Source organism: Triturus cristatus, chromosome 3_1 (assembly GCF_964204655.1).
Source record: "Triturus cristatus chromosome 3_1, aTriCri1.1, whole genome shotgun sequence".
Lineage (NCBI taxonomy): Eukaryota > Metazoa > Chordata > Amphibia > Caudata > Salamandridae > Triturus > Triturus cristatus.
The window spans coordinates 934,645,846-934,660,578 of record NC_140583.1 but is presented as its reverse complement, the minus strand read 5'-3'; the positions used below and the strand labels follow the sequence as shown (position 1 = coordinate 934,660,578).

General features: G+C 41.8%; 1 protein-coding gene across 1 annotated transcript in view; it reads right to left on the bottom strand.

The window, feature by feature from the left end:
* LOC146861294 (uncharacterized) overlaps window positions 1–14,733 on the bottom strand; it is a 67,114-nt gene that overhangs the window by 2,352 nt on the left and 50,029 nt on the right. Inside the window, exon 4 of the mRNA XM_085646222.1 lies at window positions 1,388–1,507. Within this exon, the coding sequence (XP_085502348.1) occupies window positions 1,388–1,507 (120 nt within the window). The remainder of the gene's footprint in view (window positions 1–1,387; window positions 1,508–14,733) is intronic.

Genomic DNA, 14,733 nt, shown 5'->3' with positions numbered 1-14,733 from the left:
CAAGAACTGTAAACTCTTCCAAAATGGAACCCACAAAGTCCATAGAACCCCACGCTATGCTCCACTCTCAGAGGGAGTCAACATGTAGGATGCTCTCCTGAGCCAGTTCGGCCCTGTGCTCTCCAAGGGCCAGTGGATAGCTCTGCTTCCATTTATATTACTGCATTTTAGATTGAAGTGTAGGGGATGAATAGAATTGCTTGTCAAAGTTAAATGAGTTTTGGACAGGCACACAAAAGAACAAGGGCAGACAGTATTCCTTGGCACCTGCCAATGTAGGAGTGGTTTTGAGACACCAGGCTGGGAGGAGAGGTACTACATAACTGATTTTGAGTGATCTCAGAGGAGGGGGATGCTCATTGACCTTGCCATATCTCTTGGTCTGCAAAAAAGCTCTACATTGGTGAGAAAGGGTTTAATTGTCTTGGATTTTAGAAATACAGTATATTGTGGAATTGTTTACAATAGGGCAAACCGGAAACTGTCAAAAAAGTGGGCAGGGCTGCCCCTGGTAACTTTGACCAGTTTGGTTAAGGAGGAGCCAGGACTCAGCCCCACCCACTAGCTAATGCCAACCATAAATGTGGCAGCCCTATGCTCTCTCCTCAGAACACTTTTTGAACCTATGGAATAACAGTAGAAGGACACCATCTTCAGTTTGAGACCTGTGAGAAGACCTGATGGGCTGGACTTGATCCCACTTGCACCCAGGTCATAGAAATGGACTCCAAGGATCAGTTGTCTAATCTCCTATGTGGCTACAGGAACACAGTAAGCTGAAACAGGCATTTGTCCTGTAGTGCCAACTGGACCAGTTGCAACTGGACCTGAGTTGAATCATGAGGAGGACTTTATTTTAGTGGCTCCTAGGTGCTGTTCCCGAGGTCCTGGGACCTTTGACTGTGCCTAATATCCCTTCTCCTACAATCACTGAAAAGCTGTGGGACTTATAAAAAATTAGTACCTACAGCCAACAGAGGACTGGGACCAACCTCCTGGGCTGATCCGTCCAAGGTGTGAGTTTGCTGGGATGGGGAAGCAGCTTTCTCTCCTGCTTGGAGCATTGCTAATGCAGTAGCAAATCTGTTTTAATGTGCTTTTGGAGAAAATATATCCTGCCTTTGGGAACTCTTGCTACCCTGCACTGCTAGATGATTTCGACTTACATTTCAGACACTAGTCCTAAGGTACAATCTTTAACAGAAACAAACCTGTTGTCAGGGTTCTAGTACTCAGTACAGCATGTCCCTATAATGCAAAGTCGCGCACTAAGCTCTCTGGAGTAACTGAGCCTTATTTCTTTAAAAGAGTTGCTCCCCTCTCCGGCTATAAAAGTGCCTCCCACACATGAGACGGCGCTTGTCCTAGTCGCATCTCCTCTAATTACCTGTTCCTGGCTCCCACTGCTCCTGGTTCCTGTGATGATTCCCACTATGACTCCTTGACAGCAGCTCCTTCTTCTGATGACCAGCGTCTTCATACTCCGGCCTTCACAGTCTTCCACTTCCTGAAAGAGAACAAACAAAGAACAACTAAGACATGAATAAGGTTTGAAGCAAATGCATAGCGCGGTGCGCTACCCACATAATCGCCATTGCTAGCGCTTCAGAGACTCACATTTACAAAGAAAGGCCTTGGTTGTTGACATTACAATCACTATCATTAATGCTACAAAGACTCACATTTCAAAACACAGACAAGAATGTGTAAACAAAGACTTTGGCATTTGGCATGTTGCACACAGCATGAAAGACAAGGCACAGTGATTTAAAAACTGTGCACCGTTGACATTTGACTAACAAAGAAAAAAATCCAGTTATTAGAACTAATACTCGTCAATATATTTAAACTAATGGCTAGTATTCTGATTGTGATAATGTCATGATGTTAAGCCTTGTTCCATAAATTATAACCCAAGAGAGTGTTTGGTGGTAAAAGTGGACAACTTAACCGCTCCTATTGTAACTAGTGGCACTGTTCAATGAATGTTGAATTGTTCTATGAATCTCCCATGAATGTGACCCTTGAGAAGAACAGGGTGTAGATCCTATTCTCTATCCTGTGTGTTTTGGGTGAGATTACTGAGTAACTCTAAAATATTGTGGAATATGTGTACTCTCATATGAACACAGAGAAAATGGTTTATTTTCCATTGACAGATACCATGTGTAGTAGGTCTACAACATTCTGGGGTGCTGAAGCAGCAGAGCAGTGATCATGGCTGAAGCAGCAGCGCAGGGACAAGGTGAAAATGATACGACTACATCTTTCTTTTTTGTCCATCCCATTCCCCCCTTCCCTTCGGGTATTGGCGCCAGTGCAGAGCCTCTGATCTATGCTGAGGTTAGTGCTTGGTTGGAAAGAGGGTGCGGGATTGGCTGTTCGGAACCACCTGGAATTCAGGTGAGGGGCACAGCCTTAAACTCTGAAACCTTTTTGTCGTATCCTACCACTGCTACATCATGTTCAGCCTGAAATTGCACCAAGTTCCCAGTATCCCTCTAACAGTGACTACTGATTGGTGGTCTACTTTTGCCTAATGCTTTTTCTCTAAAAAAGTTTTAAATTCACTTCTCTGGTTCCCCTTATTGGACCTTAGTAATTTTGGTGTTAGTTTGTTTCTAAGATTATACTCTAATAATTTACATTTGAGTGGAATTTTTATGTGTAATGTTTTTGATGTTTTAACTGTTTTGGTACTTCTAGATGCTTTGCAAATATTTTTCAAGTTAAGCCTGTCTGCTCCATGCCTTAACTACCAAAGGGTTGACCTCGGGTTTAAATTGCCGAAACTTTGACTGGACCTAAACGTTTGGTGACTTTATTATTTCCAGCAGACTCCAATCTACTCCAATTAATACTTCACTTCTTTACATGCACTCTCATAGATGAAAATAGAAACTACCCAGGTGATGCCATGACTATTTGTGGGATATTTTAGCATACCACCCTTGTACGCGGTTATGTTAAGTAGATGGTTAGAGTTCAGCATCTCTAGTACCAGTGTAACTGATACATAAAATAAATATCTGATCAACAGTAGGGATATCTTACAGTTTGTAAACATATAACATAGTCAGATAGTGAAGCACCATCATGTGTGGAACTCAGTAAAGTAATTTAATAGAGGGGCACGTAATACTGAAACTGTGATAGAAGCTGGGTTTTTGTAGGCAAGAACACAAATCTCCTTTTGTATTGCATGTGCTCCAGGATTTTTTGAGCCACAAGACAGTAGATAATGTGGACACAGAAGTGATAGTGTGACTTTCAATTGTGGCTATGGTAGGAAGTGGAGGATACTGGGAGGGCATGTTTGTGAAATGATTAAATCTGGTATGCTTGGGGGGAGGAGCCAAGATGGCGACCGGGACGGCAGCGTAGATTCCCGGCTCCGTGAACCTCCGCATCCCGCACGGATATCCTGCACGAGATCCTCAGTCTGCGCCATGAGATCATGTTTGTGAATGAGAGAGACAACCGATCGTGTGACTCCGAGGTTTCTGGCTGCCGTACCGCCGGAGAAATCTGCAGTTGAACTTTGCGGCCCGTGCAGCCCCGGAGCCGGGACCTCGAGTGGACGCCTTGGCCGGGTGGCAGTTTCACAACAGCGGCCTGTGGTGACTGGGTGGAGTCGGTCCACCGGAGCGGTGCTGCCCTCGGCCTGCATTTTGCCGTAGTCGCTCCCACTGCTAAGCGTAGCGGACTGAGGACATGCCCGGGGGTGCAATTCTCAGATTCTTCGGTGCTTGCCCCTGCCTTTGAAGGTGAACTGCCCGGACGCCGCCCCTAGCTCGCCCTGATCCTTGCGGGCTGCTCCCGGCTTTTCGCGGGAGCTGGTCCGTGGCGGGGACGACTGTTGCCCGTGACCACGCAACGGCTGAGTTTGTGCCTGCCCCCGGACCCCTGTCTTCAGCGACGTGGACCTCGAGGCGCTTGTCCCTGGGTCCCGGCCCCAATACGAGTCGGGCCTTCCCGGCGGCCATCTTGTTGCTATGCAGCCTACCATCCTGTCCACTGGGTCGCAGCAGGATTGGGAGTGTGTGACTTTTGGGAGTGTGGCGGAGCGATCGCAGAGAGCTGTGCTGGGGTACGGCGACCTCCTAGAGGCCCTTGGTGCCCTTCATTTCTCCTTGGCTCGTGGCGCCGGGGTCTTGGGGAGTAAGCTCGATGGTGTGGCATCAGCGTTGGGACAGTGGCGGCATGCTGGTCCACAGGTACACAGGGGCTTCCCGCACTGCACACAGGAGGATAATGTCGCGGCCACCCCTGCGATTAGTGCACAGCCGGACACTCCGGACAGTATGCTACCGTGTGATCGGCTAACTGAGGGTTTGATCAGTTCCGGAGGTATTGGACCTGAGTGGAAGGTGGTGGCCTTGTCCCGTGCACGGCCTCCGGCGACCCAGGGACAATTCCAGCAACGTTTGTCTACTTTGGCTGATTCAGCCTTCCTGGACCTTGTGTGCAGTGCAGATCCTGGGGCAGCACTGGGAAAGACGTCCCTCCATGATGCGGACTGTGTTGGTACTCAGAGACTTCCACCCCACCTGTGTGCGTCGCTTCCCGGTTGTTTTTGGACACTCCTTTACCTTGGAACATCGAACATGGTGCTGGGTCGAGGGGTAGGCATGGGCAGAATTGCAAAGAGTGGTCAAGGATGAGGCTGATCCTTCGGGGGTGGTCATCTAGTAGACGGGCGGGCCTATGGTTGCGTACTCTCATGGTTATTAGCATAGTTGGTGCATAATGCTCCCCATCCCTCTTTTTGATATGGTCGATTTGGTGCTGCTTATTGTTTGCTGTGGGGAGACTTCACCGTGCGGGAGGGAGAAGCCGGGGGTATGTTTTGAAGGCCCTCCTCCAGTTTATTATACTTTCTCCACCCCCCCATCTGGTGGGGTTCTTTCTTACTCCTTTTTCCCTGTTTCTTCTATATTTCGGGTCTAGTTCCAGGGCGACAGGCACACTGCTGGGGGGGGGGCCATACTCATTTGCAGAGGTGCAGGGTGGGGGGTTGGGGGAGGGGACTCTTTAGTCTTTATTACTTTTTCCATGGCCTCCTTTTTCTTCTCCGCTTCTTTTTGTTTTTTCTTTTCTGGGATCAGCGCGGTACACCTCCTTTGTTGTGAATCGTCGCCTCTTCATGTGTGCCACAGTTTCCGGGGTGTTCTCTGGGCGTTAGGTACCGGGGCCTGCAGGCGCAACTGTTTTTGATATTCTTCCCCATCCGGATTTTCCTGTGTCTGCGCCATTGATCCAATAGATTGCTGCTTATTGCTTACGTCTATTATTCTTGCCCCTTATCACTGTTGGGAACTTGTTTGGCACCTGATCCTACTGTCTTGTTTCATTATAAAATGAAAAACCCTTTTTCTCCTGGTGTCCTACCTGCGCGGCTCACTGGCCGGACTATATTGGAATGAAGATTCTGCTCTCCGAGGTGCCGCCGGTGTTTACATTTGCTCTTATTGCTCTGATTGTTTAGCGGCCGGCCCAGGGGGGTTGTAGGCCCATACTTGTTAACGATTGAAATGTCAATAAAGGTTTTTCAAAAAAAAAAAAAAAAAATCTGGTATGCTTTTTCCATGTGAGGATGGTGAGGGATAGAGCCATTAACCCCTTCAGTGCCCATGACGAGATAGTCTCATCATGGAGCGCGGTTGCGCTGTGCCCATGACGAGACTATCTCGTCATGAATCCCGCCCGCTAATGAAACGCCCGGCACAGGGCGTGGAAAGGGCGGGGCACAGGCACAGAAGGGGTTAAGGAACTTGTTGAATGTTGAGGGTCATCAGGGTATTAGTCTGATATCGCCGGTGAAGATGGAAACACAGCTGTGGCTTTTGAGAAGTTGACAAATGTCTTTTCATTTTTTTTTTAAATCTTTGTCATATAAAAATATATGCAGTGCCTTGTTTTCAGGTTACTATACAACTTTATTATGTAAAACTAAATGATAAGTGCAGTATTTACACAGTATTAGTAATATACAATATTTAAAAAAACAGCAATATAAATAAAAATTGAAGCAATCCTGGAAACAACATGGCATGAAAACTTAAACCATATTCAAGCTTTTACAGAAAAAGTACAGAAAAAGTGAAAAAGGTGAAAACAATGTCAGTTCTTGGATGATGTAATTTAAAGTGGATCATAATTACTTACATTTAAGGACAATACCATATTCAAAACTAATAGAATCAAAAGTTAAGTTGGGCTAAAGATTTCTAAAAGAAAAAAACAAGGTAGCTTAAAATTCACTGGCTTTTGAAAAACAATTCATGTTCCTCTACAAAGATATAAAGTGAATGAGGGCATTAGATTTCACTTTTAGGGGCAGATTTATGAGGTTTTGCCGTAGGGAAGCGCAGCAGGCCTTCCTGCTGCGCTTCCCTACGGCAAAAGAAAAGGGCAGGGATGCGCCGTATCTATGAAATGCGGCGCATTCCTGTCCTTTTCCCCTGCGCCGGCGCACAATGGGCTGCCTGCGCCAACGCAGGCACCTCTGCACCATGGTGCAAGGGTGCCTGCGTTGCGGAGATGAACATTTTTGTACAGGACGGGAAACCTTTCTGTACAAATATAATCACAAGAGGTTTTTCCTCTTTGTATGGGTGCTGCAGAATGCAGCACACATAGAAAAAGGAAAAACGAGGAGAAATAAAGATATTTCTCCCCGTTGCGCCTCCCTTACGCCTCCCCTGGGGAGGCGGAAGCTTTTGGCGCTGCCTCAGATTTACGATTTCTCGTAAATCTGGGGCAGTGTCAAAAGGCCATGGGTGTTGCTGGGAACACCCCCAGCAACACCCATTGCACGCCCCTTTAACGCAGAACACTGCGTTAAAGGGACTGATGTTTATGAGGCAGCATTAAGCCACAAAAAGTGGCTCAGTGCTGCCTGATAAATATCACGCAGGCTTCTGCGCCACGGAACGTCACAAAAAGTGACGTTGCGATGGCGCAACAGGCCTCATAAATCTGCCCCTAAATGTTTACGTTTATACAAAAAGAACTCACCCTGTTGAGTTGATGATTGGAGTATGTGTCATATCACCATACCTTATAAGATAAATTATTTGTATTTTCTCATTTTTCCACAAGGCAAACTTGAAAAAAAAAATTTCAATACAAATAAACAATTTTATTCAAATAATTCCCTTTTTCCATACTAGTGGTCAACATGTCTGAACCATGTGTATGGCGTATATGGCAAATGAATGTCACATGATTGTATTAACCTTGGGAACTCTGCAATAAAAATAGCTTACTAAAGAGAAATTGTAAGGTTTGAATGGTATTGGCTTCCGAAGATGTGGCTTAGGTCTTTGATCAAATGTTATCCCAAATTCGTACAGACCATATTTTTGCCACATCTCTTTCCCATTGCTATTGAATTTCATTTTAATCCTACAAACACCCACAGGGAAAATGACACATTTATTAGATTCACTTGTAAGCAAATTGCATTTCTGAAACATACCAAAATCACAGCTGTCTGGATTCTGAAAAGAACTGGGTAAATGTTCATTGTTTTTTACTAACAATGCAAATTTAGTGTATAAATCCATAAAATAACCTGTGAGGTTAAATTTCTTCTGTAACTGAGAATATAGAAATCTTGTGAATTATTTGGTACATCTATATGATACCTTTAAACAGTCATTTTAAATAACTGGCGTTATTTTATTTTATTGTATTTTAATTAAACCATGGTGTGGGGATGCAAAAAGGTTTTTTCTCTGATTTTATTTTGTCAATAATGGTGTTCACAATTTAACTGTGTTGTTACATCAGCCTTCTGTTGGATGCTATCCTAATGCACAGAATTTTTCTTGGTTTGAGGATAAAAGACTGATCCAATGTGTAGAGTGGGACACATCACATTTTTGGCAATTTTGGAAGTGTCTGCCTACTGAGATGCATGTATGATCTAGATAAGGTTAGGTGCTTCACAGATGCTGTCTCCCCATTGGTCAGTTCGGTGACTCAGGAGAGTGCAGATATTAGGATTCAACGGAGTTCAGAGGGTCATTAAATTGCCAGAAGCATCTACAGTACAGGGCATTGTCCATGTGCTACACCTAAACAGGGAAGCCCATCAAGATATTGAATCATCTACCCTGGCTTTTGGCTGGAGGAGGATCGTGTTGGATTTGGCCCGCTCTGCAGGTTCACCCCCAGACTTTTTACCTACAGAGCTTAAGTTTTGTTGAAGGTGTTTTTATGTGCATTAGCACTTTGTGCACCATTCCATGCTATCAAGTGCTAAAGTGTGTATGCTTATTCCATAAAACATGGTAAAATAGGCTTATACCAGATTGGCATATTTAATTTACATATAAACAGTGCTTTAACTGTGCTGATTCTCACAAGTACTGACTACTGGATTTTTTTAGTTTTTTTCCTTTTTAGTACCAGTACTTTTCCTTGGTCAGGGAGAGTACAGGTACTTTAAGGAAGAGCAGACATGGCAGGCTCAGGCAGAGACGTTTTAAGAATTTTGGGGGCCCTGGGCCAGATGTATTTTGGGGGCTCCTGTCCGGAACAGCTATGATTTTATGCCCCTGTTTCAGCTCTTTCATGCCCTATTTGGTCATATTCTAAGTGTGCTTACATCTAACATTCAGGGATAGTGATGTGTGTTTTCAGTATTGTAACATCAGCAGCTCACTAGTATTATTGCAAATAATTTCTGTCACACCCTCCCATTTCTCATATGTTAGGTTTTGTATAGATCTAAAAGAAACTCTTTGTATTGATGTTGCATGAATCATAAACACATTTTGTCTGTAAAATGTCTGTAATAGACTCTCAAGCCAATAAATGATAGAACAACGTTGTTTAAAACAATCTGTATAAAAATAAGTCAAGGTATTCAGTGCAAGACTCTCTGCAGAACAGGGCTGGCTCTTTCAGAGACCCCTTGAAAGGCTGGGGCCCTGGGCCAGAGCCCACTTTGCCCATGCCTTAAAACGTCTCTGGGCTCAGGTTAGATATGGGTAGCAGTGCAGGGCACAGCAGGTGCTGCTCTGCTGTCAATGAACGTGTAAGTCCACAAGTCTTCATGTACCTCTATGTAGAGTTGCTGCTGATGGAACTAGCAGCCTTCTTTTGAATTTGTTCAGGGTTGCCAGGGGTTGGAGAGGGCATGCATAACTTCCTGATTGAAAGAGCAGTGTCTAATTAGGCACGGCCCAGTTAATCACACTGTTTGCGTGTGATGCAAGCCTGGGCCTGCCATGCTTCTTGACATGCAGTAAATCATGAGAATTACATAATTAGTGTGCCTGCTTGTGGCCAGGCAAAGGTGGGATGGATGTGACTGAAGAGTGCAACAGCAGGTGCACCTCGAGGGAGCACAGGGGGAAGGATATCAGCTAGAGTTCTTTGCCAGCCACAATGTATTTACTAGTAAAATATGCACAAAGCAAATTTATGAAATGCAGTGCATGCATGAGCATTTGAGCCTACGAGAGGCTTCATTGTGTGTGTGTGCATGCTTGAGATGAGTGTGTACTAGTACTGTTCTGTACAGTATCCACCCTTGTCAAAATACTACCAGTGCTACCACCCAATCCTGCAAGCCCTGCATCATATTCTTTAAACTACAACTTGTAAAGGTGAGCAAACTATATGGCTTGTCAGGGAAAGGTAGATTTGTGAATGTGGGTGCTGGTGGCCAGCAATTAGAGTGGTAGGATCCATGCTGTAAAATCAGAGCACACCTGCATCATTAGCATGGGGAGCAGTTGCCACTGGTGCAGTGCCGCTCAGAATTGATATGTTTAGTTTGGTTGGAATTTAAAAGTTTAAAATAAGGTGCAGCATCTTGAATTGAAATTGGTGAGCTAGAAGGAAGAGCCAGGAAAGTGTGGTGAGTACAGGCACTAGGTGACAGGGACATGGGTGCATTTATCCTTGGAGTCTATTGGGGTTTGCACTTTCCGTCTGGAAAAACATTTCCCAGTGACCCTTTATCAATCCAGGTCTCTCTTTGCATTCCCTCCACAAGCCTCTCAACTGCCCAGTGCTGCCCTCCATCCTTTTCATGCAGTGCTCGAAACGCGTCAGGCTGAAATTGTACCCGGTATGTTCCTGCTGGTTTTTCTATGAAAATAAACCGGATGGTTTCTGAAGCAGAGAGTGCGGCCTTGCTCGATGGGCACTTTTGTTTGAAAAATATACATATATATATATATATATGTGTGTGTGTGTGTGTATATATATATATATTCACTGAAAAAACCATAGGTTTCACACACGTTATAGTTAGGATTTAGCATTTAAAAAACCGTGCAAATTCAGTGAAAAAACCATAGGTTTCACACACGTTATAGTTAGCGGACATTTCACTCATAAAAAACCATTGAAATTCCCCCGTTATAGTTAGTTAAGCTAACTATAACTCGCGCACCCGCAAACCACTGCTGATGACGTAACATACGACATCACTCATGACATGGTCAGTGACATCACTCATGACATCACTGATGACATCTCAAATGACATCACTGATGACATCATCCAGTGAATGTGTGTTTTTATAAAAATTAAATATGTTTTATATATGTATATCTCAATGTCGATGGAAGAATAAATGGGTATATAAATGTCTAAAAGGATGATTTGTTTTTGAAAAATTGATTGTGTAACTGACTGATTAAGTGTATCTTACTGAATACATGGCTTACTGAGTAATGTTTAAATATGTAATTATCTGTATCAGTCTCTCACTTTGTGTATAAGTGGCTGCATGGGTTGGTGAGTAGCTACATGGGTGTCTATATAGGTTATTAGTTGGTTTTTTGAGTATCAGTCTGAGTGTCTGCATGGTTCGGTGGGGGGTATTACGTAGTGCATAGTTGCATGAATGAGTGACTCACTGTTTGTATGTGTTGAAGACAGCATGTGTGCAGGACTGTATGGGTGGATGAGTGTGTGTATGGGTGTGTTAGTGAGTGAATGACTGTCTCAATAGTGTCTTTATGAGTAACTACATATGTTTTAAACTAGTATATGTGACTATTGGTGTATATAAGTGAGTATATGTGAGAGTGAGAGATTGAAAGAGCTCCTGTATGAATAAGTATGTGTTTCTATAAGTGATTGTTTAAAAGACTAAGTATGTGTAAGTTTCCGTAGAAGTAAGTGTGGTGGTGTGTGTATAACTGTATATACAAATTAATGTATGTTTTATTCTTTATTAGCATGAGTGACTATGTGTGTGAGTAACTCTATGGATGAGAGGCATTGTGTTACAGGATGTATAGGTGTATGAGTACATATGATGTGTGAGTACACGTATGAGTGACTGTACAGGACTGTTGGTGAATGAGTGGATGTGTATGTGGATCTTAGAATTATTGAAGAGGTTGTTGTAATTGGTATTGGTATGTCCATTTTTTTGAAAATTTCAGTCTCTATTTTTGAATGTTTGTATCAAAGGTTATATTAGGGTGAGAGGAGGTCTACTACTCTGTCACAAGGATGATGTCATCAGTGATGTCATTTGAGATGTCATCAGTGATGTCATGAGTGATGTCACTGACCATGTCATGAGTGATGTAATATGTAACGTCATCAGCAGTGGATTGCGGGTGCGCGAGTTATAGTTAGCTTAACTAACTATAACGGGGGAATTTCAATGGTTTTTTATGAGTAAAATGTCCGCTAACTATAACGTGTGTGAAACCTATGGTTTTTTCACTGAATTTGCAAGGTTTTTTAAATGCTAAATCCTAACTATAACGTGTGTGAAACCTATGGTTTTTTCAGTGAATTTGCAAGGTTTTTTAAATGCTAATTTCTAACTATAACGTGTGTGAAACCCATGGTTTTTTCAGTGAATTTGTATGGTTTTTTAAATGCTAATTCTTACCTATAACATATGTGATTCCCATAGTTTTTTTATTGATTTTGTATGATTTTTTTATTATAAATTCTTATATTATATGTGTTTTTTTTAAAAAAAAGCAAGTTTTTTTTTTTGTAACTTTTTATTCTCTTACCAAACAGGTAAGATATATTAGTATAACATAGAAAATCTTTTTTTTTTTTTTTTTCAGTGCGCGTACGGTAAGCGTACGGTAAGCGTACGGTTTACGCAATGTTCGTAATTTATCTACTCTGTTTGCGTATAGTTACACAATTTGCGTAGCCGTGCGTACTGCGTGTGGGGCGCGTAAGCGTGTACGCTACACGCGCACGTTACGCGGAAGTGTTGGGGAGTGACTGTTATGCGCATGCGCGCGAGCGCGTGTCTTTTTTACGCGCATGCGTACTTTTACCGTAAGCGCACCGTAAGCGCACCGTAAGCGTAACGTAAGCATAACGTACGCGCACGGTGGGTCATGTGATCATGAAACACAACTTTTGATTGGTTGAAAATACTTTCAGTTCTAGAACTCTCCTACACCACACCCATTCCCCTCATTTCTGCTTGTGATCCCTTAGGAGAAAGATCTGACTTGTCTTTGTGATACGATGGCAGACCAGCACTCTTCTACTGAGAGTGAGGCTAGCAGCACCACCATCAGGCAGAGAAGGAGGAAACAGAAGAGCTCTTTTATATGGGAGTATTTCAGTTTTCCAGAGGGTGAGAAAAAAGTCAATGCTGCCTTGGTGACTTGCAAGCTGTGCCAGCGTGTACTTTCGCGAGGTAATCCCAACAAGAAGTATTCCTTCGGGAATCACACTATGTTGAGACACCTTGAGGATGTACATCCCAGGACACATGCTAGACATACTAGAGGCAACCCTTCAGTAAGTCGAGCAAGCACATCCACAGCAGCTCAGCCGAGTTCTTCTTCGGAAACTCAGCAGAGCCCTTCATCTGTGGGGGCAGATTCACCTTTTTCTGATCCTGTGGAAACGAACCCTCGGTTTGCGAGGGTTACTATGCGGTGTTCATTTTGCCATGGTCTAATTGTTCATAGGGAGACCAGTCTTCCCCTCATTAACAACAAAATAGACCAGCTAATGTTCCCATTCTTCCTCTCCTCTGTCCCTGCATGAACACAACGGCTCTTTTAAGAGCCAACCTTACCTCTCAACTTTTTTTTCTTTAAAACTTTTTTTTTTTTTTTTTTAGCGTACGGTAAGCGTATTTTTTATTTTTTTATTTTTAAAAAACACTAAAAATCAATTACCACATCTCAAGATCCTTGAGGAATTAATAACTAAATACTAAAAATCTTTTTGAGATAAAGTGGAAGAAAGGGACCATCTAATTTCTGACTTACCTGACCCACCCAACAATTTAATTTTTAATTAAAATGTAATTGAAATTACTTGAAAAAATGGTTGGTTTTTTTTGAAAATTTTCTTTCACAATCTGAAAAAAAGAAAAAAGTATTGATATTTAATAAATCAATATATAACACAGTACACGTATTTACATATTTTTCCACAAAAATGTTTTGCCTTTTTTTTGCTGTTTTCAGAATATATTGCATTTCACTATAAATTGTGAAAGCAATTGCATTCATCATTTAACAGCGGGCAAAAAAAAATAACAATCTCAAAGATTGTTTTAAAAAAGCCCACAATCTCTTTTTACTTAAACATAACATTATAGAAATGCATAATATTCTAAAAAAATATCATCTAATAACAATAATTATTTCTTTAAAATACCGTCTGACAATTTTGTTTCAGAAGTATAATCACAAAAATATTATATCTCAAATAACTCCACAATACATCTGGTTCCATTTCCTTTAGGCCAAATAGTAATTTTGAAAATCTTTTTTGATTAAATTTCCAATGGTAATCCAATAAAATTCCAAAATTTAAATTGTACAGATCTTACCGATTCTCTCTAACATTTTGGTTTCCGAAAGATTAATTAATAATTAAATAAGTCCACAATACAATTGTTTACCTTTCCTTATGGCCAAATAGTAATTTTAAAAATCTTTTTTGAATAAATTTCCAATGGCAATCCAATAACATTCCAAAATTTAAATTGTGCAGATGTTACCGATTTTCTCTAAATTTTTGGTTTTCGAAAGTTTCATTAAAAATTAAAAAAGTCCACATTACAATTGGTTACCTTTCCATTAGGCCAAATGATAATTTGAAAAATCTTTTTTTTTGAAAATTCCAATGGTAATCCAATAAAATGGTAAAATTGTTTTGTACAGATCTTGCCAAGTCTCTCTAAAAGTTTGGTTTCAGGAAGATTAGATAGGAATTTGCTAAATCAAAAGGCAAACGTTGCTTGAAAATCAATTTTGAATCATTACACAGTGTCCAGCCTTTTTCACATTTAAGATAAACTGTGTAATGTCCAGAAGTAACAGTAGGTCCTTCATGGAAAATTATTGCAACTGTTACAAAAGTTTTTCCTGAAATTGATAATTGCTGTCCTGTAAACTTCTTTATTAAAGTATCCAATTTTGAACCATCAGCTTTACATCGTTGCATCATTAAAATTACATACTGTCCGTATTCCTTTAAAATTAACGTTGAAAACATTTCAGATTTACACTCACCGCATTCCATGCCATGATTAGCATCTTTAACTAATTTAGCAAAAGTGACTGTTTTACGTTCTGGCAATGTTAAATAAATAAACCTTTCAGAATCAACATTAGAGCCACATGTATTGTAACAGTTTTCACAACTATGTTCCCATTTATAAGAGACACCAAACATATTTTCAATGGGAACCCCTTCTTCTTCCAGTACCTGAAGAAAAAACATCAAGAATTCCTGTGCGTCTTGCTG